Source organism: Solenopsis invicta, chromosome 4 (genome assembly GCF_016802725.1).
Source record: "Solenopsis invicta isolate M01_SB chromosome 4, UNIL_Sinv_3.0, whole genome shotgun sequence".
Lineage (NCBI taxonomy): Eukaryota > Metazoa > Arthropoda > Insecta > Hymenoptera > Formicidae > Solenopsis > Solenopsis invicta.
In genome coordinates this window covers 8,364,696-8,379,380 of record NC_052667.1, presented here as the reverse complement: position 1 = coordinate 8,379,380, position 14,685 = coordinate 8,364,696, and the positions used below count along the sequence as shown (strand labels likewise).

Genomic DNA, 14,685 nt, shown 5'->3' with positions numbered 1-14,685 from the left:
CAACAATGTACGTAATGCAGTTGAAAGTTTATTTAATAACAGCATTTGTTATAATAGAATTATGCCATTTACAGTCAATATAGTGATATATATAACAGCAATAGATATATAGATATAGATATAGATGTGTAAATAAAACAGAGATCAATAAATTTTAAACAGTGCCTAAGTTATGTCGCCGCAGTTTTCAAACAGTAAAGAACTGCGATGAAATAGGCAAACAGTGAAGTAATAGATTAATTTCGTTGAATTAATCGTTAAAAATGTAAAAGTGCTACAATAAGTAAGTGAAAAGTTTGTATATAGTATGACTCGTGACAAGGAACAAAGAAAACAAATATAAAGCGGCGTACACAAGTGCGGTAAATAATTAATGTCTATAAAATATTATATATCCAAACTTGATTTTCATTATAAACGTAATTCAATTCTCTTCTTAAGCCATCTTCAATAAATTTTGATAATCTTTATACAAAAGATATAGAATACTGTCGATCTCGAGATGAAACACTCACTCATAGTAGAGATATTAACAATACATAGCTAATACGATATTGTGGACACATTTGCCACCGATACCATTCTGTTTCTCGCTTACTCATTTCCATTCCCGAACAAATTTCAAGAAAGCTGTTCTCTCTAATCAAAAAATTCGTACACGATAACCCGGATTAATTCTTTCCAGGGCCAATAAAGGTAAAGTAACAGTTGTCATGAACTTGCAAGGTTATAACAAAAAATGAAGATCGTATTGTCGAAATAGATCGAAATACTTATATCAGAGTTAAGAAAGATCCTACTCGCTCTATTACAACTAAAGCGTTGCTCGCAGGATGAAAAGAATTTAAGTACAATATCGCCAAAACGTATAGAACTCTTTACTTTACAGTGAAGGAATATTTCCGAAAGCCTATGGACCTCCAAAAATTTACAAACCGAATCATTCTTTACGAATCATAGTATCGTCCGTTGATGGACGTTGCGTTCCTTGGCAGGCTATTTACTCAACATAACATCCAGTAGTGCATCGAAAGTTAATAGCCATATCGACAATAGCTTTCAGTTAGTTAACACTAAGTGGAAAGAACAATTTTGTTTTAATAAGGATTTGGAAATAATTATGTAGAACCATTAAAAAAATTTATATTGGACGTTTAAGCTGATTATTAGAATGTCAAAACCGTTTTGCACCGGTAACGGTTTGAATGTCTTGCATAATAATTTTGATAGTCTAATGTAAAATTATTTTCTGAACTGTATCTAGCTAAATTTTTCTATGCTGCAGTACAATTGTTGAAGAATTTTTATTTCCTACGGCTAACAGAGCGGTCATTCTGAACGCTAATACAAAGAATATATTCATACGCTATAAAAATTATTTGATTATCAGAAAATTGATATAAAAAATTGTTTTCAAAATATGTATACTATACGTATTTCAAAAATAATGTATGTTTATACAGTATAACAACAAGTAACATAAAAACCATTAATTTATTACTTTGTAACATGCTATAAAATATTTTTAAACGTACAATTAGAACTTTTCATAGATGACTTTATCTTGCTACTAATTTTGTGCATTGGATTTCACGGTATAAATTATAAATAATGCATATCTTCGTTTTACGTTGTGCATTTTATCATTTAGCAATTCTATTGACACATAATCGTTGTTATTATCAATGTTTATTTCTTCGCCTTCAGAATCGTTTCTGGCAAGATTTTGCGGCTCGAATAAAATATCATTCGGCGTACGGTTACGACGTGACATTATCACATTTGTATTAATGCAATGCATGAATGTAAATGTAAAAACACGCGAAATTAAAAACAAAAATTTACATATTATTTTCGAGGCACGAGGCGTGATTAACCTTGTGTCTGTTTGAGCTATCGGCAGAATCGACGAAATTAACATGTCATTTATTTTACGTCCTAATGACATGCTAGTTGCGTCAATAAGCCGATCTCTAACATTTCACACTCGCCAAACGTCCTGGGGCCCAATGCTGGTTCCAGCACAAGTTCATGCATAGTTCTTTGCGTGCAACAAAATTAAGGTAAGTACATTTATAAATGTATGCTAACAAGTCGCCTTTATATAAAAACTAAACTCTAATTATTATTTTGATTTTTTGGTTGTCCACGAAGGAAATTTATATCTGGTGTCCCAGTAAACGGAAACAGATTTAAATCGATTTAAATGGATTGAAAATTTGTAATTCATTTTTATTCATTCAAATACATTTAATTTGTAATCCATTTTTATTCATTCAAATACATTTATTCATACAATATGTTTTTAAATTTTAAAAAATTGTATCAAACCGTATAAAATGTGCATTTTAAATATCTATCACGAATAATTGTAAAATTATTGTGTTATTATATTAATTTAACGCATCCGGTCAAATTGATCGTTCTAGGTCAACCGTGAGATTTTTAATCGTACGTCAATGATAGAACCAACGTTATCGGCATCATACAATATATATATGTATATATATATATATATTAGATATTTAGGAAAAGTCTTGAAATTACTAAATTGCGCTAATACAAGGACCGTACAAATGACAAGCGAAAAACTTTTCGTAAAGATCAAAATGGTTGCCACAATAGTTCTATAGTATTAAAATATTGAGTGATTTACAAGCGGATGTCGATTACATTCTTATTTGTTTCGTATATCTCTTTTTTATTAACGTCCTCACAGAATTAGCTATTAACAGACGAAATAAATGGGACTATGTTTCAGATAATCATAACATCCCAAAGAAAGAATTTATTCATGGCGTTTTGTTTATATTCCACTTTAAATTTAATAATAAAATTTACAAACAAAATTTCGGAACTCCTATGGATTCTCTCTTGTCCCCCCGTCACTCCCCCGATCTAGTGTTGCAAAATCTTGAGACATATGGGTGTTAAAAATTTTCGATTCTTTTCAATTATAGATATGTAGAAGATATCGCTGTTCTTTCCAACATGGCAAATATTACATTAAAAAGTTTTAATTCTTTTCATTCATGTTTACAATTTATCATGGGGATTCGTAATAAGAGATTAAATTCTTTAAATACCACTATCATTCTTAATAGTGGAATCGTTGAATTCGGCTTGTCTCAAAAATAGATCTTTTCTCAGGGCGATACTTCAACTTTATTCTTTGGCACTCTGTGTCACAAAAGCGCGGAACTATAATGAGACTTGTTGACCGGGATCTTTTTTCTTTTCCATCCGAAATAACATGAGAACAATTTAAAATTTTGTCAGCAATTGTCAGCATCCTTCTCGACAATAATTTCATTTTTAATATAATCTACAAACGTCTAAGATGTCTTATCGTCAAACAAACAAAAAAAAACAGAACTCTAATAACGACTCGAATGAAAGATTAAATTCGTGGTTCGCCATTCCATACGTTCCTTCAATTTCTGATAGATTTTACGATATTTTTAGAAACTCTGATATTAGACTATCTTTTTATAATATAAATAAACTTTGAAAATTCATCAAAGTCCAGAATAAGGATGCACTTCCAATTACATCATTGAGTAATGTTGTATATAAGATTTCATGTCTTAACTATACGATGCATCTTGGGTAGACAAAGAAAAACTCGAATTTCCGAACATTGTAACCATATTTTGCTCATTTTTGTGATTACTGAACACAGAATTCAACATGGTCATGATTTTGATTAGGATCGTAAAAATATTAAACTATGAAAGATTTATGTTGAGCTTTTATTATTTTAAGATTTTATTTTAAAATCTTAAATTGGAAGTTTTTAACAACAGAAGAATATAAAACAACAAAGAAATCATCTGAATTCACAGACACGGAGTGTTTATTAATAAATATCACGCATATCTTTCTATCTAGTAATTTATAATAACTTTCAGTATTTATTTATATTTATATTTATGTACATTAGGAAAAAAAATTTAGTGTTTTCTATAAAACTGTTAAGACATTTTTTTAATAATAATTAAATATGCTGTATTATATAACAAAAAATTTAGTTGCAAAATACATTTTTCTGTAGTTCAAATAATTTTGTTCTAACTCTTAGACTTTATGTAATTTATTTTATTTTACTGTATTTTATTTTACATCAATGCTCAATAAGTGCAATTTTATTTTTTGTAACCAAATTTATTTTGTTAGCCTCTTTTAATTGTTGCAACAAAAGCATTTTGTTATAGGAACAAAATGCAAATAACAAAAAAAATTTATTTCTCTTTAATCAAATAATTTTGCTCGATACATTATAATCAAATTATTTTGTTGTTGCAACACAATTTTGATCCGTAAAATGAAACATTTTTCCTAGTGTACATGGTTTAATCTGCAACATTAACAATAAATTTCCGTCTCATTTTAATCTTGACCGTGCATAAACGTAACTCATTACAGCATCTTACATACTTTTTATTGAGTTTATTATAAAATTATTTTACAATTTTCAATACTTTATTTTAATTTCAAGCTTTCACACATTTTTTTATTTCACTTTTTATCGCTACAGCTACGCTCTGACTATGGCGTTCCAAAATTCACTACCAGTACTGAAAAGCTATAGTATACGTAACGTAAACTATAGGTTTTCAATACTTGAATTTTGAAACACAGACTACATATATTTTCTTTTTGTGACAACTGCCGATTTCGTTTGAGTCTCTGCTTTTTCTTATTCCATTCTTTAATTTTGTCATTAAAGAAAAACTTTAATTAGTATAGAGAACCACATTGTATTTATAGTAATAAATATGTTTACTATATTGTGCCCATCAGCTCGTTTGTAATTGACATCTCAATTATTATACAAGTGAATCTTACTTCTCGAGGTCGACAGTAATCTATATATTTCTGTATAATGATCATCAAAACGTACTGAAGAAAGAGTTGAAACATCTACAATATACAAACCAAGTTTGGATCTATAATCTTTATGAACGCTATTTTTGTGCACCATTTACTGCGCCGGACTCGTATACGCCGCTTCACATCTATTTCAATAAGTAAAAAAGTTTATAGAGTGTAAGATCGTAATATAGAGTTGTATTTACACGATAAAATATTTTACTGCAGAGCATTTCTTTAAACGTTTCGTGTGATTTGCAGAAGCAGATATGGGTGGTTAAAATCCTGAAAAAATTTTGTCGAAAGCTAGCTCTCTATCTCACCTCGCAAGCATTTGTTATATTCGACTGGTCCACTTGTTGGACGGAGTTGAATTGTACCAAGACCAATTCATAAGTCACAATAGTTCCGGCAACCTGAATCATCAATCAGACAAGGCGTATTAAACGTATTTCATAATTATTACAATTAATCTGAGCTTCTTAATGACAAACGATATTCAGATTTTACTTTTTATAATAGTTGAATTAAAGCCACGTTATATCTATTTTTAAAATAATGAAAAAATTACAAATAGTTTTACATTGCATTTTAAAGTAATGCAAATAATTTGGTAGCAATTTTCTACCTTTAAAAATTATTTTAATAAAAAGAGCAGAAATGACAATAGACTCTTTTTACATAAATACTTTGTGCATTCAAGAAGACTTTTTTAAAATTTCATTACGATGCAAAGATTAGTTGTCGTTTTACTTATTTATTTATTTACAAAACAATTCAGAATATCAAAAAAGCTTTGCATAAGTTATCTTAAATATTTAAAATACTTATATACAAAAAAAATAAAATAAAATAAAAATTATTATTTTTTAGAAAAATTAAATTTTTAATAAAAAATAAATTATAGAAAAGTTATTAAATAAAAATATAATATTATTCACACAATTTTCATATGTATAGAGTTTGTAGTATAGTATGAATATTTTACATTTCAATTTAATTTGCAGGGATTATAATACGACGTGCGATACACCTTATAAAATGTAAAATTGTTCTATGGCAAATAAGAATATTTTTAAATTTTTTTCTAAAGGTATAATAGAGACGAGTAGCAAAAATGTCTTAAGAAAGTTTGTTTAATTACCAATACTTTCCAGCGCTACACAGTTTGCTTTTAGTCAAAGAATTAAGTTATATTTAACTCGTACAAATTATCATACTTACAGTTAATACAAGTCCTCTCGTTACGGAAAAGAAGTTCATTCCTGTCAAGCCTATATTATCCGTCGTTACTTGCGTCAAAAATCTTGAGACCTGCGCAATATGCAAACTTATATGCGAAGTATAAGTGAATGAGAAAATTTATTTTAATAATCTTATATATAATCTCTCTTATATTTATTTATTTTTTATAACTGACATTATATCTTCAAAACACTCACAAATTTTTTTATCATAAGAAAAAAATTTTCTTTTTTCATAAAAAGTTCCGAATTTATTAATAATGCATAAAGAAGATACATGTTGAAAGACATTAAGTTTTTACTTAAAGATCTCTCTTTTTTTTCTCGGATTATCCCGTATCAGTTATGAAGATTAATTGACACAGACTGTATAATAATATTTCTCTCGAGACACAAACCTCGTTACTGTAACTGGAACTAGAGACGCTGTATAAAATCGGTGCTGGCAGACGGGACTCGTCGTGAATGGAAGCCGCGCACAAGGAGACTGCCGTTGTCCTCGACAACAGAAAGCCGAAGGAATAGAAAAAGTAGACCTTCCGCACGATACCGCGTATTGGGCTGTTTGAAAAATGCATGCACTTTACGCGATCTACTTCCCCTAGAAACTCTCGTAGCGTGGCTTGTCGTATATAATATTTTATAAAATTGTCTTGCGTTCGAATAAAGCTAATATTAACACAAAATTGATAACGTCGTGAATATTAATTGTAAATACAAATCTGAAAATTATAAATATATTTGTAAACAAAAATTTTTATATTAGTTTCTAAAGGACTTGTTATATTATATATTTTTCCCCCAAGATTGGTTATGTTAATATATTTATTTAACTAAATCAAGTTAAAGTTAATGGCTTACAAAATTAATTTAGTAATGTTAAATATTACATATACTAAAACCTAACAAAAACACTAACAAAAAAAAACTAAATTAAAAGTTACGTTAAGATTAAATTGGATTAAATTAAAAGTTAATTTTGGAAGGTATTATTCCAATTAAATTAGAAATTTCTTTAACGTTTTAAAGTTAGATTACTCAAAAACAATTATAATATAAATATGCATCATAAAATTTAATATTTTATTTATAATTAAACTTATATGAAATATACCAAAAAAATTATTTTTTGTTAAAAAGGATTTTTTCTTTTATACGTATAGATATATTTCGAACTTAATAAAAAAATTAATAAATTAAAGTTTGTGTGTTTCACAAATAACTAGTTAAAATTTAAAATTAAATCATTTAAAAATAAGTTAAATGTATCATTGACCTTTTAACTTTATTATTTAACTTTCAACTTTATAAACTAGTTACTACTCAACCCTGATGTTTAAAGACAAATTATTATGTAATGTTAAAGTGTTAGATACTTGAAGGAAAACAGCAATTGAATGCAGATGAAGTACAAGTTTGTAGCGAAGGACAGAAGCACGATGCTCGAGATGTAAGAGTCCACCTTGCGCGTAAGAGTTGCCAAGTGATTATAGTCAATCCTGGCTTCAGCCCACCACCACTCCGGCATTGCCTTAACCAGCAGCGACGTGTTGTTAATAGAAGCAAATATTTTTACATCGTGATGAATTTTTTTTATCACAATATAAAAATCCAATTAATAATTAAAATATACAACAGCTTGAATGAAAGACATGAATATATGCATGGATGTCATTATACTGAAAAAACTGTATTCTCGAAATAAGAAAACTGGAGAGTAACTCCAGTATGTATATGCTGCTCCTATCAAAAACTCAAGCATTATTTACTATGCCTAAAATAAACTGTACCATTAAAAACTTTATACTACTTAATACAATTTTTTTTTAAAGAAATATTCATATTCTTGCATTGAAAAAAAACTTCTTGAAACCCTTGTATTTTTGTCATCAAAAGAGTAGGATATATGGCCCACTTATGAATGAAAGAATCAATCTCGACAAAAAGTACAAAAGCTAAGCATTTGTATTTTAGAATACTCCATTCTTTACTACCTTTCTATTACATCCAGAGGATTCCACGATTTCCCTTTTTGCATCCCTTGCGTAAATATGAAATATGAAACAAAGCGAAAAAAATGTCCCTAAGGTTTATAACATTCAATTATTACATCTGGAGGACTCCACGATTTTCCTTTTACGAATAACGCATTCGGTTATTATAAGAAAAAATTGAACATCGTCCCTGAAAGATATAGTGCTGAAATATTTTTTCCGGAGCAATAAATTGTTGAATAGAAGCATAAAGGAGAAATCGTGCGACGACGGAATTACGAGCAATATTTGCTCACCCTAACACAATAATCCATACAAACGAACGAAGTCAGGACTCGAAAAGGAAGAAACCTAAATGCTATTTAAGTCTGGCGACAACGAAAGATAAGATTGAGTCGCGATGCCGGACGGAAACTATAAAACTATAAAATCAAAATTTATAACCCTGGCTTTGTTTGTGCAAACGCATGTTTCATCACGAACCGAAAGATGATTCATATAGAAAGCGAGTCCTAAATAAACGGACGCGGCAGTATAAAAAATTAGGATCGAATCTTCCAGAAAGAGAAATCGCAGATAACGAATCCTTTAGGCGATTGGGCGACGCAACTGTTCGTCCTTCTTAAAATTAAGAAACCTCAAGAGAAGACGGAAAACTAACGAGAGATCATCAGAAAAGATGATTGGTAGCGAACGTTGGTGAAATATCCAACGAACAAGCCTGAAATTCTAACAGCAAATAATTTTTTTGAAAGAAGAGAGAAATCTCAAAAGCTTCACCCAGCCAAATCTCCATCTCACCCACTCGATCAACCTTACGTCTTTTCCTAAGTCCTATGAAATGTGCAACTTCCGGGCGCTCCGCACATTCGCATTATCACTCTCATCCTGGAACTCCGAAAGCCGAACCTGCGCCCAACGACTCTAGATCTTCTTGTGCGCGAACTTTAAACCGTTTAATCAAAAATCCAACTCAAAACTGTGCGCGCTTTGCCTCTTAAATCACTTTCGAAAACCAACGCCATCTAGGAGCCAGCGTCTTTCGAGGTCCACGAGACAAAAAGAATCATCGCCTTTAATTACTAACAAGTAAGTTTTTCATTCCTTTCTCTTTGGCTCCCTCGAATTTATAACTAACATTCGAATCTGATTGATAGTGGTCAACCACGGAAAAGCGCGAACCACGATCGGTCGCCGAGCCGCGAAGCACCATCGCCGCGAACGAGTCACACGGGCGCGGATACTCCTTGACCAAGCATACGAGAAGTTCCTCAAGGAAATAAGGTGCGACTCTTTGGAGCAAGAAACAGTTCCTCAACAGAAACTTCCCGCTTCTGAAGAACCGGAAGTTCTTCAGGAACTCGAACTCCCTTCTCCAGCTCCTCCTGAAGAACCTAAAATTCCTCAGGACTCGAGACCCAGCTCTCCCGCAGTTTCTATCTCGTCGTTGATCTTTTTTATAATTTCTTCCGTCCGTCAACAGTCACAATAAGTGAAATAAATTAATTTCATTTTTTTCTGCGTTACAAATTTATAATAATGTTTATAATTTAACTTTTCTTAATTAACTACTTTGTATTTCTTACTGATAATAAATAATGTACATTAATTTTAATTTTTCCAAATAATCATTAACTAATTGCTTTGTATTCTTAGTAATAATAACTAATTATATGTACTCTAGTTTTAATTTTTTTAATTAATAATGACTACTTAATTTGTTTTTTTTTTATATAACAATAAACAATTATGTACTTTATGCTAATCTTCTCAAATAATCTTATAAAACAACAATGTATGCAAACTTTGAATAACAAAATATATGTTAAATTTTAGTTTTCAAAATGCTTTAATATAAACAATTTATTTTGTTAATTCATCTCGTCACTCTTTCTCCGAATAAGAAGATCACACTGCATCCAATCCCGAGTTAACCCTTTCAAGACGGTTTTTATCGGTACCACACATGTGTACCTGGAGTCTCGAAAAGGTTAAAGAGATTAAATTCTCTGACTCTAATTAGAACCAACAATCGCACGATTCTGAAAAGGCATTAAAGCGTGTCATTACACGCTGACCCGTAATTTCAGAGTCATCAAAGTGCATTTGGCTCGTGCCGTACATCCCTCTAGTGTGGACACGGGAATAAAAGAGTCTTTGTTGCATCCTTTCCTGCCTTCCTCAAATTCCAGAAATTTTTTTGAGAGATAGCCTCCCTTTTCTTAAGGCTGGATGTAACACTTCTTTACTTATAGTATGTATCACGAAATAAGCACAAAGTTTTTCACGCTCCCTATACGAAAAGAGTAATCATTTTATGTAGATACATTTTATGTAGTAAATCACTGTGTTATTCACAACCAAGACAAATTAATTTAAGGCTCCTGAGTACTCGCCGCGGCCATATTGAAGTAGTGACGTCAGAAGCAAAAAATTGCTTGAAATGACACGTAATTTTGTCAAACATGCCATTTGTAAATAAAGCCAATTTGGATAAAACAAACTAATCAGATGGCTTTAAAACACTTCTAAATATCGGTCACGACTATCCTTTTTTTGCCTAGCAGTCAGTAAATAGACGTAAAAAGCACGTAAGTGACGCCTATTCAGACAGGAAAACACACGAATAGCTATTGAAAGGAGTGAAAAATGTACTTTTATGTATAAAATTCAAAGAAACTTTACTCGCGGTCCATTTTTACAAATTTGCTAAATACGAGACGAGTCATATTTTTACAATAAAACACATAATAACAAAATGACATGCACGACAACATCTCATCGTCAATTTGTCACGTTTCACGTGTATTAGTTCTAATTTTGTCCGCAACGGAATGTCGCTACCGTCAACGCGGAGTTCTGGGTTGAAGAGTCAGAAGCTTTAATTCACGGTTTCATTAATATTAATTCTTTTTAATAAACTTCTTGACAATGACATTATGTGCAGATCATGTTTTATTTGATTGTTTGCAATAATTAAATCGTTATAATTTAACACATGCAATATAGTGTTTGGTGCCTAAATCTTTAAACATCGTTATAATATTTAAATAATGTACGAGGCTAATAAAAGGTGACTCGAAGAGCTGACAGATTATGCCAAACATGCATATTTTAAAGATGAGTATTTTTAATTTTTATTAGTTTGTTTTTTTTCGTAATAAAACAGAAAATAGTGTTTCTTCATTGCATAGGATTTAATATTTTAAATTTACATTTCCTTTTATATTTATAGAAAATCAGTCATAAAATAAATCCTACAATCTCATCTTACTTATATTTTTTTATTAAAATTAAGAATATCTGCTACTAATCTATTCTTTAGAGGAATTCCCACTGAAGGAAGTCATAAAAGCAAGTGGGTGAAAAAACCACATTCAAATTCCGGTTTTTATCACTTTGAACGTTCCAGTGAAATAAACTGGCAAAAACTATAAAAATGACTAATATTTAACACTAAAATATGTTTTCGAAAGTTTTCGAAGTCAAATAGAATAAATATTTGTAAGATTTTATTTAAAATAATAATTTTGAGGTATAAGAGTTTAAAGCTGGCCAATCACAGACTACATTTAGACAGTCGCATTTTTTGATTCAATTTAAATTCAAAAATAATATTATATGGATATGTCCGAATTCAACATGATGAATAGCTCATTTCACATTTCAATTCAATCGAATCCAAAAATAATATAGCGGGGACATGAATCTGTCCGAATCTAAAATGATGAATAGCGCATTTCGTATTTTAATTCATTTGAATTCAAAAATACTCTGGGACTTTAATACGCAAATTCAAAAAAATTAAAATAAATTGCAATTTTTAATTCATTTTAATTTAGTTTTGTTTGTTGAGTAGTTTTAGTGACCGCATGACTGGTAATCATTTGAAAACGCAATTTTTAATTAATTAATTTTAAGTTCTGATATCTCAAAAATTACCGCATAATATAAATAAAAATTTACTAATAACTATGTTATTTAAGTTTTCGAGAACTCTTTTTATTACTAGAATTTTAATTCGCTCATTTCGGAACATTCTGGATGCGTGCGCGCATATGTGTGTGTGTATATGTATTGGTATAACTTTAAAAAATATTTTTGTTTTATTATATTAATCGATATAGTTTAAGCCTTAAACACATCACTAGATCTAGAAGATCCTCACGAACTTTTGATCGCTTACTAACATACAGAGAGAGAATGAGATAGAAGAGAGGAGGTAGAAATATACCCTGTCAATTACCATGTTACTCAGCTTCAGAAGTCAACTAAATTTTAGATAATACGAAAGTAAAATTTTTTGTAATCATATTTTCCTTGTCACATAATTATACTTTTAAAAGAAATGACAATGACAATTTAACCAACGCCATATTGTAAATTTCTTAAAAGTTTTTTATTGCACGAAGGTATGATTTAATTTAAAACATTAATTTTTAATTTTTATTTTTGCTTAATAATTTTTTTAATAACTTAACATTATTTTTCGGCAATGCCGTATGTACATAACTTTTATTAAAAAGTGAACTTTTATTAAAAGGTGAACTTTTATTGAAAAGTCTAAAAAATGTGACAGTATAAAAAAGAGTTTGTTGAAAAGTATTGATTGGAACCAAAGTTATGACTTTTCAAAGTTGCACGAGTCTCCCAGACCAATATGCTGTGTTTACGATTGGAGCTGGAAGCGATGTGTTTAATAGTTAAAAAAAAAATAAAATCAATAGCAACAAAGCCTTAATAAAGTCCTTTTTATTCAAATTAATATATGAAATGGATTTCTGAAACAATAAAGTTGCAGATAAAATTTTATATTTTAAGTTAATTTTTAATTTAAGGAGAAAAATATAACACTAATGATAAAAGTAATAATAGAACAAATATAACAGTAATAATAAAATTACAAATTTTATTATACTACTATAAATCTGGTCTATGTTTATTATTCAACATCTTGTAACATAAAGCTAATTTATTTATGCAATATGAGTATGTGTTAAAATAAAAGTAGTGAAATTTACAAATTGCATTTTGTTTCAATAAATATAGCATATTTCTTCTTAATTTTGTCAAATGCGTTCGCCGTAACGATTAGTAAGAACGTTTAGATAAAACTTAAAAGTTCATAATTAAAACATGTATAATTTAGCTTGCATTTAAAGAACAAACATCATTTTGCGCATTTATTTCAGCATATTATAACCCATACGTTATGTTCATGAATTTTTAGAGATTTTTTTTTAAACTACTTTAAATAGATAAAAAAGTGGTCGAAGCAAAATATCCATAATTGCGCCAATAATGTATTTTTTTCATATTACATCGTAAAGATTAATGAGGTGGGCAATCTTGTAACTTGTCTCATTTTCATGTTAAATCATTTACAAATGTGAAACAATAAAAAATATAAAAGAATAAAAGTTTCTAAAATATTATTGACTGTTTTATCTTCTTTCATTAAGTAATTGAGATTTGCACAAAATTTTATAAATTTTTTAGTCTTACCTCTGCATAATGATAATTTTTGAAATACTTCTTGACTTCTAAAACACTTGTTGTTAAGTGTCTAATGATTGTTATTTTGAAAATTTCTTCGCGAATTACATAAATAGTATGAAGCATATCTAATATAAAAAGGTTTTCCATATTTTCCATGTTTTACCATTTTTAATAAAAACTAGTTTAAAAAACACCAGATTTGCTAATTTCTTCCGCAAAATACTGGTAAACATCGGTTTTTGCTATCGGCATAGACTTTATCCATAAAATCTGAAATCTTGTTTTGAAGTAATTAAAAATTGGTTTATATTTTAAAAGAAATTATTCCTATCTAAAAAAATGCATGTTAAATCGATAATCCCTTAATAGTGTAATATTAAATTTATGTAATTTGTGGAAAATTATGTAACGTTGAAAGCTCTGTAGCGCGCGCCTATTTTAGTCGTATTCAGAACGACCATTACGTTACCAAGTCGATTATTTTGTTATAATTAGTTAAAAAATTTTTTGAATGAAATGGTGCGTGTGGCTACTAAAGAGAGTCCACTTACTCATTCTGACTTAAAAAAATTATGTAAAATGTTTGACGAATCTAGTTTTAAAAATAAAAAATTCTTAAACCCTCTCTCTCTCTCTCTCTCTCTTGAGAATACAATTTTTTCAGTCTCAAAGTTTTATCACAATAAAGACAGAAATCTTGTAATATAGATATTGTATTGTACCTTTTCCCGTATCGAAAAGAGACGACTGTTCAGTTGCCTAAACTGGCCCGCCAAAGCTATGCTAATAAGCATAAGAAACAGGTCGACGAAGTTCCACGAAAATGTGCTAAGGACATTTATGGTTTCAGCCACGATCCCCTTCCAGAGACTGTAAGATGTTAATGTAAAGACCTGTATAAAATTGATCAATTAATTTTACGCGTTAATTTAATTAGCAACGATTGTAAGTATTATACATGCATCTTCTTTCCTCTAGTTTTTTTTATTTAACTTTTAAAAAACGATTTTTTTTATTTACACATTGAGAAAAAAAATTTGGTAAAAAATGAAAATATTTAGTCCAACGTTCAATTA

General features: G+C 29.4%; 1 protein-coding gene across 4 annotated transcripts in view; it reads right to left on the bottom strand.

Moving 5' to 3' along the window:
- Positions 1-14,685, bottom strand: part of LOC105196280 (gustatory receptor for sugar taste 64f) — a 28,767-nt gene that overhangs the window by 1,056 nt on the left and 13,026 nt on the right. For 2 of the 4 annotated variants that reach the window (XM_026137072.2, XM_039447881.1), the window contains 5 exons: positions 14,332-14,502; positions 7,493-7,647; positions 6,515-6,677; positions 6,097-6,186; positions 5,196-5,288 (listed from right to left, as the gene is read on the bottom strand). In XM_026137072.2, coding sequence (XP_025992857.1) covers positions 5,196-5,288; positions 6,097-6,186; positions 6,515-6,677; positions 7,493-7,647; positions 14,332-14,502 — 672 coding nt within the window. Of the gene's footprint in view, positions 1-4,424; positions 5,289-6,096; positions 6,187-6,514; positions 6,678-7,492; positions 7,648-14,331; positions 14,503-14,685 lie in introns of those variants that run through there. The other 2 variants (XM_039447880.1, XM_039447878.1) reach the window with 2 other exon arrangements.